The following is an 18,041-nucleotide window of genomic DNA, read 5'->3' on the forward strand; positions in this document are numbered from 1 at the left end:
AGCGTCAAGGCTGTGGGCCCAGGAAAACATGCACAACAGTTAAAGGCAAATAAAAAATCTCTTATCTGGGGATGCAGAGGCCTCAGGATAAAGTCTTGCAACCTCTGTTCAACCCAGCGATCACCTGCATCAACCTGGAAGAAATTTTTAAATGCTGATACAACCAATTTTCATTCAACAAGTGTGTGCATTTTAGAAGAAATAAAGCTAACCAGTGAAACAGCGGTATGTCCCATAGAAAAAAATATAGTAGTGGGGAGGGGAGAAAGTACGTTTTGGAAAATGATCAGTCTTACAGTACTCTGGGTACTTAGGGTAGTCTGCTAAGGTGATTGAGCAAAGAGTCACGTGGATATCAGAAGAGGGAACGGGCTAGTGCTGCTTAGAGTTTGTGAGTTAACCCTGCCTGGCTCAAAAGAGGCTATCGGTAAATGAGATGCTGTTTTCATCAGTAGGATTTTAGGTAGTTAACTTTCACCGAGGGCTCTGCAGTGTAAGTGTTTCTGGGTCGCTAAAAAAAAGACAGGAATCTAGCATGCCTAGACTTCGAACCAGGAAAAAGGGATTTATTTCTGAGGTCCCGTGTCTGTGAGAAGGGCTTTAGGGCCGTGTTTTTCAAACCAGAGTCCAATGGCCCTCTGCATCAGCAACATCAGACATGCTAGTTTAATAAACGCAGGAACCAGGAATCTGCATTTTCCAACCCAAGGCCGACGCAGCTTAAGAGCTAGACCTTTCCCAGGAGCCGGCATCTACCACGCGGCCAGTTTCCACGCAGTTTGCTTGGTTCCGGCTGGCGCCTAACGTCATCAGGCAGCGCCGGAAGTGCCGTCGTGCTGCCTAGGAGACAGGACGCGGGCTCTGCGGCTGACAGGGCAGGGCCAGCCGCGCCCACCCGGTCGCCATGGAGCTGCCTCCAGGGCCGCGCGACGATCCCCACGCCTGGGACGATGACTCGGACCCGGAGCTGGAGCCTGACCCCGATGCGCAGGCCGAGGCTTACGTGGCCCGCGTGCTCAGTCCTCCGAAACTCGGGCTGGCACCCCCGCGCGCCCCTCCTTTGCCCGCGCCCACGGTGTCCCTTGGCGCTCTGGAACCGTGGGCCGCGTCCAAGGGCCCGACTGTGGCGGTTCCGGGCCTGCTGAGCCTACCCCCGGAGCTGCTGCTCGAGATCTGCGCCTACCTCGACGCGCGCCTCGTGCTCCATGTCCTGCCACGCGTTTGCCACGCGCTGCGCGACCTCGTGCGTGACCATGTCACCTGGAGGCTACGCGCGCAGCGCCGCGTACGCGCGCCCTACCCAGTGGTGGAAGGTGCGCGCGCCCGGGGGTCCCCCGCCCAAGTCAGGCCTGGGGCGAGGGGGGAGGGGTCCAGGTCCACTGGAGAAAACTCCCAGGCTGCCCTGGCTCAGGGTGGCTGAGGTAGTTACTGGCAGTACCAAAGCCCCTGACCTCTGGGTGGACCGTGAGGCCGATACTTGGGATCCTGAGGCTATAGAAATCCACCTGGATAACTGTGGTCCCTGAACTAAAGATCTAATGATTCTCAGGCCGCAGGTTGCCCCAGCGACTTGAAGTCTCAGGCTGTCAGAATCTGCTTGGTGCTCAAAGTAAGACCAAGAATCCCCAGGTTCTGGGTCTAGATGCTAAGGCAGCAACTGGTGATGTCAAAGTCCCATACCCCTAGAGTCTTGGCCTAGGTGAGGGTGAGACAGGGACATAGGTCCAGAGTCTACAACCCTTGAACCTAAGCTATGGTTTAGAGGTTGGGATCCCTGATACCAGCAGTCACAGACCCTCAAGTTCAGGGTCTAACCTGTGATCTCAGACAAGGGCTGGTGGTCATTCCTTCTGCCACCAAAGTCTTTGGTCCCTAGAGGATAATGAAGCATGGTGATCCTGAATTGACGGGACTTTACTGAACAGCTTGATTAAAATATAGATGTTTGGGTCAAGGGCTTGGGTTCTGCGCCTTGACAAGGGTCCTAGGTTTGGGATACTGATTTCGGGAAACACTTCCATGGGTCTGGTTCAGGTGGCCAAAACAGGAAGTGTTAGTTATGTAGTCCTAGCTCTTGTGCCCAGCCTGAGAGGGTTGGGGAGGGTGAGGCCGAGGTTGGACTTCAGCCAGGGGTGAGGCAGGACCTTAACATCCTGAGGTTGGAGAATGAGCCCTGGGAAGGTGATCCTCGGGCTCCAATTACCCAATTTCTGGAAACGGTAAGCAGCAGCCTTAGACCTGCATGGCAGGTGGGTGGGCTGGTGGTCCCAAAGCTAGAGCCTGGGCCTCCTTGGGTGGGGTAAGGGATCCAAGTGGGATTCTCTCCAAGTCTTCTGCTCCCTGGAAGCCAGTGGTGAGCTTGGACAGCTGGAGTGGGTGGCAAGGTTCCTGCCCACTGGGGACCCTGGTATTGCATCCACAGAGGAGGACTTTGACTGGCCGAAGGCCTGCATTGAGTTGGAGCAGCACCTGTCACGCTGGGCAGAGGATGGGCGCAGGGCTGAATACTTCTGCCTGGCCGATGGGCACTTTGCTTCCATTGACTCGGTGCTGCTGCTTCAGGTGAGACGGGGGTTGGTGGAGGGCCCGGCAGTTGGGGGCCAGGGTGACCCCAACCACACCACCTCACTCCTCTCCCAGGGTGGGACACTCTGCCTGTCGGGCTCCCGAGATCGCAATGTCAACCTGTGGGACCTTCAGCAGCTGGGGGTGGAGCCCAGCCGGGTTCTGGTCAAGACCCTGGGGACCCAGAAGAACAGCACTCACAAGGTGAGGGGATAGGAGGTCAGGCAAAGGTAGGAGCTAGGAGGCCTGGGTAGGACACTGTGGCTGAGGGCATGGGTTTTGGCACCAGACCTCATAGATTTGTTATTATTATATTTTTTTATTTTTTGGTTATGCTGGGTCTTCATTGCTGCACTCTGGCCTTCTCTATTTGTGGTGAGCAGGGGCTACTCTTTGTTGCAGTCCTCGGGCTTCTCACTGCTGTGGCTTCTCTTGTTGCGGGGCACCGGCTCTAGGTGAGAGCAGGTTTATTTAGTAGTTGCAGCACATGGGCTCAGTAGTTGCACTGTGAGGATTTAGGACGCCTGGGCTTCAGTAGTCATGGTGCACGGGCTTATTTGCTCCTTGACATGTGGAATCTTCCCAGACCAGGGATTGAACCTGTGTCCCTTGCATACATAGGTGGATTCCTATCCACTGTGCCCCCAGGAAAGTCCCAGACCTCATAGATTTCAGTCTTGCTCTGCTATTGTTCGTGTGACTTTGGGTAAAATATATGACTTCTCTGGGCCTCATTTACTGCTTCTGTCCAGGTGTCAATTAGGATGAGGTTGAGTGAGGTGACTATGCATTAAGAGCTTCACTCAGGCTCATATAGAGTAGGTGCTCAGATATGAGGTTTACAGATACATGGAATCTAGTTCCCTGACCAGGGATCAAACCCAGGCCGCCTGCATTGGAAGCCTTAGACACTGGACCACCAGAGAATTTCTGTGGAGGTCCTATTCTTAATCACATTGTCACGTGGCCTCAAACCCTGCTGGTGCTAAGGCTCTGAAGTACTTGATTTAGGAACATTATCAGGTTGGGGTGTACATGTTTTGGGCTTCCCTGGTAGCTTAGCAGTAAAGAATCTGCCTGCAATGCAGGAGCCATGGGTTCAATCCCTGGGTCTGGAAGATCCCCTGGAGAAGGGAATGGCAATCTGTTCAGTTATTCTTGCCTGGAGTATTCCATGGACAGAGGAGCCTGGTAGGCTGCAGTCCATGGGATTGCAAAGAGTTGGACATGATTTAGCAACTAAACCACAACAACAACGTGCAGGTCTTGGGTTCTGAAGTCAGACCCACAGACCTGAGCTCTAATCTCTCCTCAGTGCTGACTCACTCTGGGTTCTGTGAAATGGGGAAGATCACAGGACATGGGTCTGGTCCCACAGGGTTGGGTGTGGTCACTGGCAGCGCTGGACCACCGAGTGTGCTCTGGTTCCTGGGACAGCACAGTGAAGCTCTGGGACATGGCAGCTGACGGACAGCAGTTTGGCGAGATAAAGTGTGAGAGGACCTGGGCAGGGGGGCCTGGGTGGGCAGGGCTCTGTCTGGCCCCTGCCCCAGCTCTGCGGCCTATGTGTCCCCAGGGCCAAGGCAGCTGTTCTGTGCCTGTCCTACCGGCCAGATATCCTGGTGACCGGCACCTACGATAAGAAGGTGACCGTCTACGATCCCAGAGGTGGGCCCTGGGGCCTAGGTGGGGAGAGCAGGGCTGCCTGGGGTCTCCAGGGTCATTTTGGGAAAAGAAACACTTGGTCCTCACAGTCTGACTGGGGTAACAATCACACAACCAGAGGCTGGCCACTCCAAGTGGCCTGTGTTGTGCTGGGGGCTACAAAGGTGACTGGTGTGTGGGATACTAGGGGCAGAGGAAGCCCTGTCTCCACATGGGATGGGGTAATGGACTGGAGGGCCCCCAGAGGAGGCCATGGAGGATGGAGATCTGGGATCCGGGGGGGCCTCCAAGGGGCTCTGATGTCCCCTTCCTCCCTGGCCCCTCACCCGCAAAGTTGGCCCAGCCCTGCTGAAGAGCCGGCGGCTGCACTCCAGCGCCGTGCTGGCACTGCTGGCAGACGACCGGCACATCATCTCAGGCAGCGAGGACCACACGCTCGTGGTGTTCGACCGCCGGGCCAACAGTGTCCTGCAGCGGCTGCAGGTGGGTCTTCCCCCAGGGGCCCAGAGGGCCGGGGCTGCATGGAGTGGCCTGGACCAGCCTGAGCCACTCCATCCCCTGTCCCTCCTGCAGCTGGACTCCTACCTGCTCTGCATGTCCTACCAGGAACCTCAGCTCTGGGCCGGCGATAACCAGGGCCTACTGCACGTCTTTGCCAACCGCAGTGGCTGCTTCCAGCTTGTCCGGGTCTGCCAAGGCCCTTGCCCCTGCCCGACTCTCCCTGGGCTGCCTCCCCGCCTCTTAACCCCTGGGGGGCAGTGGGGCACTGGCCTAGGGAGAGCCACACCTGAGTGTCACCTGTCCCTCCCTCCCCCAGTCCTTTGACGTGGGCCACAGGTCTCAGATCACGGGGATCAAGCACTCCCTAGGGGCCTTGTACACCACGTCCACCGACAAGACCATCCGGGTGAGGGCCCAGGACGGTGCCTCTTCTCTACCCGCCCTCACCTGCCGGGGACACGTCCCATGACCTTTGCCCACTGCCCCTCACCAGGTACACGTGCCCACAGACCCGCCAAGGACCATCTGCACTCGAAGCCACCACAATGTGCTGAATGGGGTAAGGCCCTGTCCCACGCGCCCCACCCGCGCCCCAAGAGCACCCCTGACTGCTGTCCCTGTCCTCACAGATCTGTGCTGAGGGCAACCTGGTGGTGGCCGCCTCTGGGGGCCTGTCGCTGGAGGTCTGGAGGCTGCAGGCCTGAGCAGGTGGATGTGATGTGGGTCTGCCTGCCGGCAGGCGGGGCCATAGCCTGTGTTCTCGGGGGCGGGGACCTCCCCCCATGCTGGTGCTGCCTCTGCCCTGCCCCACAGGCCTACAGCACAAGGGGTCCTGGCCACGGCCGTGTGGGGTCCCTGGGCTGGGCCCCACACCAGGGGAGGTGAGCTTTGTGTTCCAGCCCACCCAAGGGGGCTGCTCCCCACCCTCGGGCCCTGTTTTTGTTATGATTTGGAAGCTGGCTCTGCCTTGAGAGCAAAGGAGAAATAAACCTACTGTACTGGTGCTCCGGCCTGGAGTGTGAGCCTGGTGTCACCTGAGGGCTCTGTCCCTCCTTGCTTGGGACCAGGGTACCAGGGGTGGGTGTGTGTCTGTGAGATGGGGCCTGAAAGCCTGGGCGACAGTCACTGCTGTGTGTGTGCTGGGGGGGAGTTCTGGGTGCGCCTGTGCCTGCCCAGGTGCATTTCAGGGATCACCTGTGCCCGAATGTCCCCAGGGAGGCCAGTCAGGCTGTTGTTTAGTTGCTCAGTCGTGTCCGACTGTTTGCGACCCCATGGACTGTAGCCCTCCAGGCTCCTCTGTCCATGGGATTTCCCAGGCAAGAATACTGGAGTGGGTTGCCATTTCCTTCTTCAGGGGATCTTCCCGACCCAGGGGTTGAGACCGCGTCTCCTGCATTGGCAGACGGGTTCTTTACCACTGATGTGTGCATGGTTACGGTGTCCCTATCTGTGTCTTCTGTGAGGAAGAGGGAGACACTTGAGAAATGGCACTTGTCTGCATGAGGTACCCGCGTGTGTGAGCCGTGTGGGTGACATGCGCTGATATGTAGATCGGGACTCTAACCCCGGGTGTTTGTGCAGTGGGACCGGGCACCTGCTAATGCTACCCCATAGACCGTGGGGAAGGGGGCAGTCAGGGAAGGGATAGGTGAGGGAGGGGCATGCTCCTCTATTCAGGGTCCAGGGTGTGCCTCTGTGGTCGTGACCCTGGCGTGGGCGAGGAGGGAGGCTGGGCCAGGCACACCCCACACCTGGCCCCTACAAACCCGAAGTCCACCACGGAAGCTCAGCTAAGCCATGCCCTGAGGAGCACTCACTTGATGTTCATTGAGGCCCCCGGGTGGTCCGGGCTGCAGGGTTCATAGGATGGCGCAGGGCTTCTCCTTGAAGGGGTTGGTGGCGGCCGGGATGCCCACGAGAAAGGGGTCGCTCTTGGCCTGCTCTGTGCAGAACTGCAGCAGGTCAGCAGCTGCCTTGGATACCTGCAGACCAGCCCGGTTAGCCCACCCTGGGCCGGGCCGTCCACCTGCCCCGATCGCTCAGACACACCCGCCTCAGCCTGGTCCTCACCTTCACGCGGTCAATGCCCGCCTCCATCCGCAGCTGCTCCACGGCCCGGCGGGCTTGCCCAATGTCACTGCCAACGGTCACCTTGCTGGACATCTGAGGGAGGGTGAGCAGAGCCACAGGCAGAAGACTGCACCCCCAACCCCAAGCTCCTACCTCCTTCTATGTCCCTGGTGCTTGAGGGATGGGGGTGGCTGCTCCCCAACCCCTGTCGGGACCATATACCTCAGCTGAAGACTCCGGCTGACTCCTGGCTGCTTGGTCCTCCTCCTGCGGCCCCACTCTGGAGCCCTCCCCGAGCCCAGCCTCTCCAACACCCCCCACCCCCACAATGCCTGCAGAGACTTTGAAGCCAGGACGCTCATGGAGTGAAATGTCACCAGCGGCAAGAACAGCTGCCGAGGCCAAGGGGGTCCCTGCCCAGGAGGCCCAGCGGCTGCTCTGTCGTGTGTCAGCTTCGCTGGGGGAGTGGAGCGGCCCCGGGCTCTCACAGATCTGCTTGATCCCCTGCTAACTGGCTCCTTCTCTGATGCGAGGAGGCACAGCGTGAACCCTGGTTCAGGTGCAGCCCTGCCTCTCCTGTGTGTCTACACTCATGACCCAGGGTCCTTATTCACAGATGGCTCAATTCAGTCACTTATACTTATGGCTTCCCCTGCGTCCCAGCCCCTTCCCCGACCTCTGACCCACACGAGGCTCCACCTCCCTCCTGGGTCCCTCACTCCCACCTCTCAGTTGTCTGTCACCTAACTTGGCCAAAGCTGGACCCTGGATCATCTCCCCCAACCCCAAACCTTCATCCCCCAAGTTCACCACCACCCACCCAACTGCCCTGGTTCCAATCTTTACCTCCTTCATTCCTTTCTTCCAGTATTCCCACATTTAATCCTTCATCGAGAGCCATCAGACCAACTTTCTTTGTTTTTAATGAATAATTTTTTATTGGAATAGTTGACTTACAATGCTGGGTCAGTTTCTGCTGCACAGCGAAGTGAGTCAGTTATACATACACAGATATCCACTTTTTTTTTTTTTTTTAAAGATTCTCTTCCTGTATAGGTCATTACAGGGTATTGAACAGAGCTCATCTATAAACAGTGCTGTTTACAGATGAACTTTCAAATTAGGTTGTCAGACTGGGCACTTCTCCCCCTGCTGTTGGTAGCACTGGGGTCCTGCCCCCCCATCTCAGTTTGCCTGGGCCGGTGCAGTTGTCTGGACTCCCCTGCCCTGCACGCCCTGACCCCATTCTCCTCCAGTAAGTCAGTGGGATCTGACAAGTAAATCACATTACAACATGGATGAAACTTGGGGACATACTGCTAAGTGAGATAAGCCAGTCACAAAATGACAGCTAATACATGATTCCACTTATGTGAGGTAGTCAAATCCCAGAAAGCAGCATGCCAGTTGCTGAGGAGAAAGAGGGATGGGGAGTTGTGTTTAATAGGTACGAAGTTTCAGTTTGGAAAGATGAAAGAGTTCTTGAGATGAATGGAGGTGATGGTTGTGTAACAATGTAAAGGTACTTAATGCTTCTGAACTGTGGACTTAAACATGGTTATAGTGGGGGACTTTCCTGTGGTCCAGTGGCTAAGACTCCACATTCCCAATGCAGGGGGCTTGGGTTCAATCCCAGGGAACTGGATCCCTCATGCCATGACTAAAGATACAACATACTGCAAGTTAAGACCAAGTGCAGTCAAAAAAGTATCTTTTAAAGAAGAGACAGACTACAGAGCTTTCTCTCTTAAAAAGAAAAAATAAAGTTACAATGTCAATTTCATGTTATGTATTCTACCAGTTTTAGAAATTGGAAAAAATAAATCAGAGTCTTTCATTTTAAAAACTCCCTTATGGTTTCCCAGCCCCTGAGAATAAAACCCACCCTCCTCACGACAGCCCACAGGGCCCTGCCTGGTCTGGAACCTTCTGTCCTCTCTGAATCCTTTTCAACCGCTCCTCCTTTCTTCACGGATCACCCTGACGTCTTTGTGTGTGTTGCATCCGTTTTTGCTAAGATCCCAATGCGTGCCTGGCACTGCAGAGAGTGAAGACAACAGCAGTGAAACCTGACAAGATCCTGCTTTCACAGAGCTGCTGCTCTAGTCAGGGAGGGATGAACAACAGCAAACAGACTATATCGTGTACTGTGAAAAATAACAAAAGCAAGGTAAGAGCAATCAGGGCAGGGCTCTTGGAGGAGGTGACATTCGGATTGAGGCCCAGAGGAGGACAAGCTGGGGAAGCAGGTGTTCCAGGCAGAGAGAACAGCAAGTACACTGCCCCTTGGTCAGGAAAGAGCCTGGTGGGCTCTAGATCAGTCAGGTCAGTGGAGCTGCAGAAAAGTGAGTGGGGACAAGTGGTAGGGGATGAGGGTAGGCAAGTCAGTGCTTTCTTAGGCCACAGGGAAGAGTCCAACTATTACTCTTACTGGGAAGCCACAGTAAGAGGGCTTTTCTAAAAAAAGTTATTATTTTTGGCTGTGCTGGAATATTTCTACATCATTGCTACCCGGCCTCTGGGTACTCTTCATTGTGGTGTGCAGGCTTCTCATTGTGGTGGCTTCTCTTCTTGCAGAGCATGGGCTCTAGGCCACGTGGGTTTCAGTAGTCGCGGCTCCCAGGCTCTAGAGCACAGGCTTAATAGTTGTGGCACATGGGCTTAGTTGCTCGGAGGCAGGTGGCAGCTTTCCGACCCAGGTGTCAAACCCGTGTCTCCTGCATCGGCAGATGAATTCTTCACCACTGAGCCACCAGGGAAGCACACAGTGTATAGTGTAGACTCCATAAATTGTAGAGTGAGTGATTACAGGGGTCTCACTGGACTAAACCCTATGCATGGTTAGGAGGACCCATGAGATTATAGACCCCATCCTCCAGCATCTCAAAGGCTCGCTAGAAGGAAAGAGATGTCAGCCCTGGATCCCTTACCCAGAGGAAGGTCAAGGAAGACTTCTCAGAGGGATGTGGCAGCTCAGCTGCCAGAGACAGAAGACCAGGGGTTATGCCGCATATGGAGGCTCCGGAGACTTGCAAGACACCAACAGCGATTTTTCTATTTGACGAGAGACTCTTCGAGGCAGAAACTGTCTGATACCTCCTGGTGATTCGAATTCTAACAGCAACGTTCAAGAAACCATTCTCTTTGAGAGGGTAGACACCAACTGGCAAGCTCCACGCAACGCGGCGGGTTTCCAGCAGGCGGCAGTAAAAGTAAAAATCATTCTTCGGCGGCTGGGAACACATGGAATACAAATAATGACTCCTCGCGGCTTCCGTATTACGGACTGTACAAGACAAGATGGCCGCGCCCTGGATTCCGGGCGCGGCAGGTCATGTGATTATACAACTTCCGGCCCTCCCAGGTTTTCCCCAGGCCTTAAGAGTCTCCTACAGAAGTGCGTGCCGGGGCCTAGCGCAGTTCGAGACCGCCAGGGGGCTGGCTTGGGGCGGCTCTGATTTGAGAGTGCAGCTGCAGGACCATGGAGGGTTCCCGGGAGAGGGAGGTGCCTGCGGCGGCGCTGGCCGCCGTGCTGAAGCACAGTTCGGCACTGCCGTCCGAGAGCGCGCAGGTCCGGGGCTACGACTTCAACCGCGGCGTGGACTATCGCGCGCTGCTAGAGGCGTTCAGCACCACTGGTTTCCAGGCCACCAACTTCGGGCGCGCGGTACAGCAAGTCAACGCCATGGTGAGACTTCCTGGGTTGGGGGGGGGCGTGGCCTCCAGTGGCACTCTGCGGCAGCTGGGGGCGGGACTTCTCTGGGAGGTGTGTACTTCGTCCAATAGTGGGAGAGAGTATGGGGCCCGGGAGTTTTTTGTGCTGGGGAGTGGTTCGGACTGTTTCTGGGGCGGGGAGCGGGCGTTATAGGCAACGGGTGAAAGTATTATGGAAGGGACGGAGCCTGGGCTAGAGAGTGCATTTGAGGGAGGAATTGGAGGAGGACCGTTAGACCTGGCCGGACCTGAGCTTGGGTTTGCTTTTTCCGGTGGGGAGAGGAGTCGGGCCTGAAAAAGTGATGCTCTCGGATTCCTGAAAAGGGGCAAAGCCTAAGCATGTGACCTGAGACTTGGGCTATGAACAGGGCGGAACCTACACCGAGGTGTTCCTTCCCCTGTTCCAGGTAGAAGTGGTTCCCTGTCCCTGAGTGGGCAGAGCCTGGGCGGGGAGTCTGACGCCGAAACCCACCGGGGGTCCTTGGGGTGGAATTTGGGGCCAGAGGTTAACTCGACCCTGCCCTTACCTAGATAGAGAAGAAACTCGAGCCGCTATCTGAGGATGAAGACCAACATGCAGACCTGACCCAGAGCCGACGCCCACTCACCGGCTGCACCATTTTCCTGGGCTACACGTCCAACCTCATCAGTTCAGGCATCCGTGAGACTATCCGTTACCTCGTGCAGCACAACATGGTGGGACCTGGTGGGGGGTGTGGCCTTGGGCTCTCTGGGTCAATAAGATTGGTCATTTAAGTGAGATAGGGAGATGTGGGTCAGTTTTGTTTTGCAGCAGAGCTCCCCACAGGGGTCACTGGATGAGGGTTGGTTCTGCTTGGGATAACCTCACTGCCTTGTGGCTGCAGGTGGACGTCTTGGTGACCACAGCTGGCGGTGTGGAGGAGGATTTCATCAAGTGCTTGGCGCCCACATACCTGGGCGAGTTCAGCCTCAGGGGGAAGGAGCTTCGTGAGAATGGGATCAACAGGTGGGGGGGGGGGGGGGGGGGGGGACGGTGCTGAGTGGTGCTGGGTAAGGGAGGCAGACTGAGGGTCCTGGGCCCTGATGTCCATACACCTTCTGTCCTCAGGATTGGAAACCTGCTGGTGCCCAATGACAACTACTGCAAGTTTGAGGACTGGTTGATGCCCATTCTGGACCAGATGGTGCTGGAGCAGAACACAGAGGTGAAGCTGGAGCAACCTGGGGCTGGGGGCAGGGCAGGGGGATGGGTTTGCTGATGGCATGGTGGGTATCAGGGGAGGCGCCACTGCCTGAAGCCGATGTCTCCCTCCTCCTAGGGTGTGAAGTGGACACCTTCCAAGATGATCGCCCGGCTTGGCAAGGAGATAAACAACCCAGAGTCCGTGTATTACTGGGCCCAGAAGGTGAGGGACTGGCAGGGGCAAAGATGCCAGGCTTTGGCATGTGTTGCTTTTCACAGCCACCTGGATAGTTGGTACTAGTCTCCTCATCCCTGCTTCTACATAAGGAGCCTCAGAAACAGAGCAGTTAGGCAGTTTGTCTTAAGTCCCACAGCTATTGACTGTGGATCTGGTATTCTGGCTCTACTCCTAGACTGCTGGGAAGTAGTTGGGCAATACTTAGCAGCTCCCATGGGGCCTGTTGGAGGGCCCCATGCTCCTCAGAGGCTCTGGGGTCCAGCAATCAGAAAAACAAGAACTACCATTCTTCATGTGCCAGGGCCAAGTGAAGTTAAGCACCCTGCCTAGAATCAGGCAGAGGAGGAAATGCCTGCAGGCTGCCCCTACAGGGCTTAGATCCAGCCGCCCTCCTGTCTTGCTCTTTCCTAGAACCACATTCCTGTGTTGAGCCCGGCACTAACAGATGGCTCGCTGGGTGACATGATCTTCTTCCACTCCTATAAGAACCCAGGTCTGGTCCTGGACATTGTTGAGGGTAAGATGTTAAGGCCCCAGAGGAGCAAGGGAGGAGGGCTGCTTGGGCCTGTGGTGGCCTGACTCAGCCCTCTCCCCCAGACCTCAGGCTCATCAACACACAGGCCATCTTTGCCAAGCGCACGGGGATGATCATCCTGGGTGGAGGCTTGGTCAAGCACCACATCGCCAATGCCAACCTCATGGTGAGCAGGGATGCAGGCTGTGTGGTCCCTGGTGGGGGGTGGTACTCGTGCCTGCTGTGCAGACAGGCCTGTGTACTAGGACCATGCCATGTGCTGAGAAACAGTTGTGGACTAGAGAGGCCAAGATGCCTGCCCTCCTGGATCTGATGCTCTAGTGGGGGAGATGAAGAGCAAACCAGTGACAAGGTGACATGTATATCAGGTGGCAGTATTGGCTACAAAGAAAGACCAGGGATGACGACGAGAGGGCAGGAGAAAGGCATGCTATTCAGAGAAGGGGAAGCTTCCTAGGAAGTGTGACCTGTGAGCAGAGGTTTTTCAGGGGTTGCTCCCCACGAACCATGTGGTTATCTTAGGGGATGGGTGTGAGATGAGTTCCTGGCAGAGGGACTGGCCAATGCAAAGGTTCTGAGGTGCCTGATGTAAGCACATCTTGGAGGCCAGTGAAGGGGAGAGTGAGAGGAGGTGAGGCCAGAGGTGACAGGCGCAAAGTGCAAGGCCTTGAGGGCCACTCAGGCGCTCACAGACTCCCTCTAGCTGCTGCGGGGGGAACAGACAGTGGGACTGGGGTGGGGACCATAGAGAGGGAAGAGGTGCAGAGGTCTTCTCTGGCAGATGTGGGTGGGATCTTGCTACCTAGGATGTGAGTCTGGAGCAATGCTGCCCACTGCCCAGCATCCCATGACATCCCCACTTGGCCCAGGTATTGACACGGAGCTCTTCCCTTGGAGTCAAGGCCACCAAGGGCTTCCTGTATCTGGGACACATCCCTCTGCCTTTAGCTACAGTGCCCTGCCCTGAAGTCTGAATCTGGCTTACCAGCCCATTCTGTCCCTCCCCACAGAGGAATGGTGCTGACTATGCCGTCTACATCAACACTGCCCAGGAGTTTGATGGCTCTGACTCAGGCGCCCGGCCAGATGAAGCTGTCTCATGGGGCAAGATCCGGATGGATGCACAGCCTGTCAAGGTGAGGGTTGGCCAGCCAGCTGGAGCACAGGCTCTCCTAGGCTGCAGCTGTGGATCCCCTGGCTCACCTGGGTCCCCTCCATAGGTCTATGCTGACGCCTCCTTGGTCTTCCCGCTGCTTGTGGCTGAAACCTTTGCCCAGAAGGTAGATGCCTTCACGCCGGAGAAGAATGAGGACTGAACACTGGATGGTGCAGCCCCAGGGAAGCCTCGCCCCCTCCCCTATTTATTAGTTTGCAGACCCAGCCCCACTCCTTGGTCAGCAGCATGTCTAGAATAAATGATCTCAGTGGTCCTCCTTAGGCTGTGTCTCTGTCCTTGGCAGTGGGTCCCCTGGCTTCAGCTTGGGGCACCTTCAGCCTCGTAGGTCTCCTCCCGCCAGCACTGGATGCTGCCCCCCATGGCGGTCAGCAGGCAGGGCTCCGTGGGGTGGTAGGCCAGCGACTGCACCACACCAGGACCTACAGGCAGGGCCAGCGCCAGGGCACCCTGTGGAGTGCGGGGGTTGGCAGTGGTCATCAGGGTGTCCCCCTCCTCTTGGCTGCCTCTCCCCTGGTTTCCATTATAATGCCTCTAATTGCTTCCCAGACATTGCAAACTTAATCCGTCCCACATTGAGCCCGCCAGTCAGTTGTCCTTCCAGGTGCTCAGGTCAAACACCTTGGATCTCCCTCTTACATCTCAAATCCTTTTGTAAGTAAATCCTCTTGGCTCTGCCTTTAGACTGTGCCCAGAGATTGCCATCTGGGCTCCACCAGCCCACCTGACAGCCTCAATGCTCACTCCTTTTATTACCCTGCAGTCATGGCCTCAACGTATCAGGTTCCTCTCTCCATCTGCAAAATGTCCTTTCATGTGCCCTCCCCTTCATGTGCCAGTCCTGGACCCTCGAGAAGTAGGCAAAACGTTGGTGCCTCCTTAGTTCCCAAAGGGAGAGCTGGCTCCTCAACTCTTCAGGGCCCTCCAGTTCCTTCATCCTTTTAGGGGCTTACTTCTGTGGCCAAGCCCCAGCCCTGACCCCATGAAGCCCGGCTGGTCAGTTCCCATTCTGACACCCCCACCAGGCTGAGACACATGACAGAGCTTACAGGGCGGGAAACCATGGGGATGCTCAGATGTGGCTCAGATTTCCTGAACGACTACAGCCCCATCTCACCTGGGGTGAGATGCCACCATCAGCCGCCTCCCCGAGGGTCATTCCCAGTGGCCCCGCCTGACCTGGATCCCGCTGCCACCACTGCCATCCACAGCCCTTCCATTTCCTGACCGATGCATGGGCGCCACACCGTGCCCTTTGCCAGGACTGCCCTTCTTTCTTCATTCTCTCATTCCTTCTAGCCCCCCCGACCCCCCTTTTCAGGCCTGACAGTGACTCAGGGAAGGACAGGGCAGGCACCCCGGCGTGGAGTGGGGGTGGGGAGGCTCACTTCCACCAGGTCCCAGAAGAACACCTTCCCGTCCTCAGAGCAGCTGACCACATGTGTGTCGCGCTCGCTCAGGCAGCAGTCCAGCTTATACTCCTTGTTCTTATGGCCCGTGTACCTGGGGGTGAGTGGAGTCAGAGTGGGGGTTGGGGCGGGCTTTACTGGGGGTGGGGGAGGGGCCCCACGACTCTGAGGACTCACTCGCCCAGCAGCTCCCCTGTGTCCTTGTCCAGAAGCCGCAAGGTGGAGTCTAGGCTGGACACCAGGGTGCACTGGCCATCCCGGCTGAAGCAGATGCAGGTGATGGGGCCTGGGGGGAGGGGAGGGCAGGCATGTCAGGCTGGGGTCCCCTGGGCTGTCCCCACCTTCCCTGCCCGCCCCCCCCCCCCCCCCCCCCCCCGCACCAGCCACACTCACTGCCCACGTAGTCTGAGAAGAGCTGCCCCATCCTCAGGTCATAGCGCCTCACCCGGCCGTCTACGGAACTGCAAGACAGGGTGGCTGCAGCTGAAGCACCGCAGGGGCCGGTAGGTCCAGGGCTCCAGCTTTGGTGTCCCTGTAGCCTCTTCACCTGGCCAGGGCCCCGAGGGCAAGGCTGGCACCTATCCTTCCCAGTACCCTTCACTGTCACCTCATGTTTAGGATCAGCCACGGAAAACATACACTGAAGTGAATTCAAGAGTGAAATTCTGGGACTTCCCAGGTGATCCAGTGGCTAAGACTCTGAGCTCTCAATGCAGGGCACCTGGGTTCAATCTCTGGTCAGGGAACTAGATCAAACATGCTGCAACTAAGACCCAATGCAGCCAAATAAGTAAATTAAAAATAAATATATTAAAAAAAAAGTGAAATTCTAAGACAATGGCTTTAAGACTCAGACCTAAGGGCCAATCAAGTCCCATTCCATCTGTTTCTGCTTTCTACTGAGCTCCTTCTCTGGGTCAGACCCTGTGCGGAGACTTGGCACACAGCTGCTACCAAGCCAGGAGCACTTGCTGCCAACGTGGAACCTCGGTGACTGAGGGGCATCAGCTCCCTGAGGAGGTGACACTGGAATTGAGATTTGAGGCTGAGAAAGGAGCCAACCATGTTCAGTTCAAGGGGGCGATATGTGGGAACTGGGTGGGCTGACAGGCCAAGGAGTCCAAACACCCCCAGTGGTGGGATCAGCACTCCCTCAGGTTGTGGCAACACTTGGGCAGCCCTGCATGGGAATTTTTTTTTTTTAAATTGTCTTCTGCAGCTAGATTGTCAAATCTATGTAGGCAGGGGTTTTCCTTGTTTTTCTATCTTGTTCACTGCTATACGCTCAGTGACTAGAAATGGAACCTGTAGGAGGTGCTCAGACACACTCTAAGTAGTATAGGAACAGTCCAGGTGGAGAAAGAGCAATTGCATGTCGGTCCCAGAATGGAAGCATGTGTGGCACATTTAACAGAAATTAGCTGCAATACTTTGGCCACCTGATGCAAAGAGCCGACTCATTGGAAAAGACCGTGATGCTGGGAAAGATTGAGGGCAAGAGAAGGGTACGACAGAGAATGAGAGGGTTAGATGGCATCACTGACTCAATGGACACGAGTTTGAGCAAATTCCGGAAGACAGAGAAGGACAGGGAAGCCTGGAGTGCTACCGTGCATGGGGTCGAAAAGAGTTGGACAAGACTTAGCGTCTCAACAACAACCACATAAAAGCGGAGAGCACAACAGAGACCAGACCATGCAGGGCCTTAACAGCACAATGAGGAGAGTAGATTTTTTAATCCAAGCACAGAGACAGCTGTGAACCTCAGTGGCACCTGGCGAGCGACAAGGTCCTGGTCCCACTCACCCTGCGAGGACCTCATGGTCTGACACCTTCACGCTGGATATACCATCTCTGGCTTCATCCAGTGTCTGTATTGGCTCAGGTTTCCGAGAGCGACAGTCCCAGCAGCGGATGGTGGAATCGATAGAGCCTGTAAGGCCAGCATGAAGGTGGATTAGGTTTAGGGGGCAGAGGCAGTCTCCTGGGCCCACCCGACAAAGCCCTGGACTCACCAGACAGGATAACTGTGGCCTCTTCATTAAACTGTACTGTGTTCACCTTCTGCTAAACAGGAACTGCGCTTAGAGGTTGAGGACAAAAGCAGGGTTCCCAGTGCAAGTTAAAGCAAGGGAAAAAAGTTAAGGGTAGGGGAGATCAAAGAGTTGGGGGGGGGGACTGCAAGGATGGGGCTTGATGAAGTGCGGGCCATGGGGAAGGATCCTTGCGCTGTAACTGCGGGGGGAGGCGGATCCCTGTTACCACCCACTTGCAAATTCAGATCTGCTTCAATGAGTCCCCTTCTTGCTTGCACTCACCCCTGCGTGGCCCCGGAATTTCCGCACGACTTGCCCCGACGCCACATCCCACAGCACCACTGCCTTGTCCCCACCTCCAGAGCAAAGATTGCTGTTATCAAAGGAGCTAGAAGGCAGAGCACAGAAAATTTAGCATCTACTTCTGTTCCTGGCCTCAGCGCCCCGATCCCGCCTTGGCCCCCGGCTCACCCAGCCGCATCCAGCACCTCGTAGCCGTGGCCGCTGTACGTCCGCAGTAACGTCCCCCGCAGCGGGTTCCACAGCTTCAGGGTCTTGTCGCTGCCGCAAGTCAAACAGTAATTGCCATCCACTGGGGAACACCAGGCGGGGGTTACTGGGCCGCCGACCTTAGGAGGCGGGAGGAGGGCTCGGAAAGAAGATCAGGGTGCTCACCATTAAATCGCACAGCTCGAACCGCCCCCTGCCCGCAGTCCAACGTCTTCAACCGTTTCTGCGGCAGCTCCGGGCCCCGCGGTTTTGGCTCAGGGAAAGCCATCGCCTTTCCCTTCCTCGCCACCTTACACGCGCCGGCACGGAAGCATTCCTTGCCCTGGGAGGGTGTAACCTTATTATTGTCCTCCATAGTCTACTTCCTACTTCTCACTTCCGGGTTCTACATTTAGGCTTTTTGGAGATAGTGTTGGAAACACTGAAACTTGTCTCCAGCTTCCCAGTTTCTTTCCCCAC

The 18,041-nt window shown here is 56.3% G+C and overlaps 4 protein-coding genes across 5 annotated transcripts; 2 read left to right on the top strand and 2 right to left on the bottom strand.

The window, feature by feature from the left end:
* Positions 1-822: 822 nt before the first annotated feature.
* Positions 823-5,735, top strand: FBXW9 (F-box and WD repeat domain containing 9). Its single transcript, XM_043911355.1, has 10 exons — positions 823-1,313; positions 2,423-2,562; positions 2,641-2,769; positions 3,944-4,056; positions 4,142-4,233; positions 4,565-4,713; positions 4,804-4,917; positions 5,048-5,137; positions 5,225-5,290; positions 5,361-5,735. Exons 1-10 carry the CDS (start codon positions 905-907, stop codon positions 5,433-5,435), a joined length of 1,377 nt encoding a protein of 458 aa, XP_043767290.1. The 5' UTR covers positions 823-904; the 3' UTR covers positions 5,436-5,735.
* Positions 5,736-6,119: 384 nt separating this feature from the next.
* Positions 6,120-6,894, bottom strand: GNG14 (G protein subunit gamma 14). Its single transcript, XM_043911375.1, has 2 exons — positions 6,802-6,894; positions 6,120-6,713 (listed from the first exon to the last, which is right to left on the bottom strand). Exons 1-2 carry the CDS (start codon positions 6,892-6,894, stop codon positions 6,591-6,593), a joined length of 216 nt encoding a protein of 71 aa, XP_043767310.1. The 3' UTR covers positions 6,120-6,590.
* Positions 6,895-9,943: 3,049 nt separating this feature from the next.
* Positions 9,944-13,883, top strand: DHPS (deoxyhypusine synthase). The gene is made up of 9 exons (XM_043911369.1): positions 9,944-10,489; positions 11,047-11,211; positions 11,382-11,503; positions 11,606-11,702; positions 11,817-11,903; positions 12,330-12,435; positions 12,516-12,619; positions 13,464-13,589; positions 13,674-13,883. The coding sequence occupies exons 1-9, from the start codon at positions 10,283-10,285 to the stop codon at positions 13,767-13,769; spliced, it is 1,110 nt and encodes a 369-aa protein (XP_043767304.1). The 5' UTR covers positions 9,944-10,282; the 3' UTR covers positions 13,770-13,883.
* WDR83 (WD repeat domain 83) lies at positions 13,781-17,922 on the bottom strand. 2 transcript variants are annotated; one of them, XM_043911371.1, is made up of 9 exons: positions 17,748-17,922; positions 17,544-17,664; positions 17,355-17,460; positions 17,052-17,103; positions 16,843-16,969; positions 15,430-15,497; positions 15,214-15,322; positions 15,016-15,130; positions 13,781-14,077 (listed from the first exon to the last, which is right to left on the bottom strand). In XM_043911371.1, exons 1-9 carry the CDS (start codon positions 17,848-17,850, stop codon positions 13,928-13,930), a joined length of 951 nt encoding a protein of 316 aa, XP_043767306.1. In that variant the 5' UTR covers positions 17,851-17,922; the 3' UTR covers positions 13,781-13,927. The 2 variants fall into 2 exon arrangements, with proteins under 2 accessions (XP_043767306.1, XP_043767307.1); XM_043911372.1 differs by having other exon boundaries at positions 17,052-17,100; positions 17,748-17,917.
* Between the last annotated feature and the right edge of the window lie 119 nt (positions 17,923-18,041).

The sequence above is a fragment of the Cervus elaphus genome, chromosome 9 (assembly GCF_910594005.1).
Source record: "Cervus elaphus chromosome 9, mCerEla1.1, whole genome shotgun sequence".
Classification (NCBI taxonomy): domain Eukaryota; kingdom Metazoa; phylum Chordata; class Mammalia; order Artiodactyla; family Cervidae; genus Cervus; species Cervus elaphus.

What these genes read in the sequence shown, in the direction of transcription:
- FBXW9 (XM_043911355.1), top strand. Translation starts at nt 905, where the DNA reads ATGGAGCTGCCTCCAGGGCCGCGCGACGATCCCCACGCCTGGGACGAT. An exon ending in ACTCGGTGCTGCTGCTTCAG is followed by an intron (nt 2,563 to 2,640) that starts GTGAGACGGGGG and finishes CTCCTCTCCCAG; the next exon opens with GGTGGGACACTCTGCCTGTC. An exon ending in AGAAGAACAGCACTCACAAG is followed by an intron (nt 2,770 to 3,943) that starts GTGAGGGGATAG and finishes CTGGTCCCACAG; the next exon opens with GGTTGGGTGTGGTCACTGGC.
- DHPS (XM_043911369.1), top strand. Translation starts at nt 10,283, where the DNA reads ATGGAGGGTTCCCGGGAGAGGGAGGTGCCTGCGGCGGCGCTGGCCGCC. An exon ending in TACAGCAAGTCAACGCCATG is followed by an intron (nt 10,490 to 11,046) that starts GTGAGACTTCCT and finishes GCCCTTACCTAG; the next exon opens with ATAGAGAAGAAACTCGAGCC. An exon ending in CGTGAGAATGGGATCAACAG is followed by an intron (nt 11,504 to 11,605) that starts GTGGGGGGGGGG and finishes TTCTGTCCTCAG; the next exon opens with GATTGGAAACCTGCTGGTGC.
- GNG14 (XM_043911375.1), bottom strand. Translation starts at nt 6,894, where the DNA reads ATGTCCAGCAAGGTGACCGTTGGCAGTGACATTGGGCAAGCCCGCCGG. An exon ending in CGGGCATTGACCGCGTGAAG is followed by an intron (nt 6,714 to 6,801) that starts GTGAGGACCAGG and finishes GCTGGTCTGCAG; the next exon opens with GTATCCAAGGCAGCTGCTGA.
- WDR83 (XM_043911371.1), bottom strand. Translation starts at nt 17,850, where the DNA reads ATGGCTTTCCCTGAGCCAAAACCGCGGGGCCCGGAGCTGCCGCAGAAA. An exon ending in GGCCACAGTTATCCTGTCTG is followed by an intron (nt 16,970 to 17,051) that starts GTGAGTCCAGGG and finishes CTGGCCTTACAG; the next exon opens with GCTCTATCGATTCCACCATC. An exon ending in TCTTCTGGGACCTGGTGGAA is followed by an intron (nt 14,078 to 15,015) that starts GTGAGCCTCCCC and finishes CGCACTCCACAG; the next exon opens with GGTGCCCTGGCGCTGGCCCT.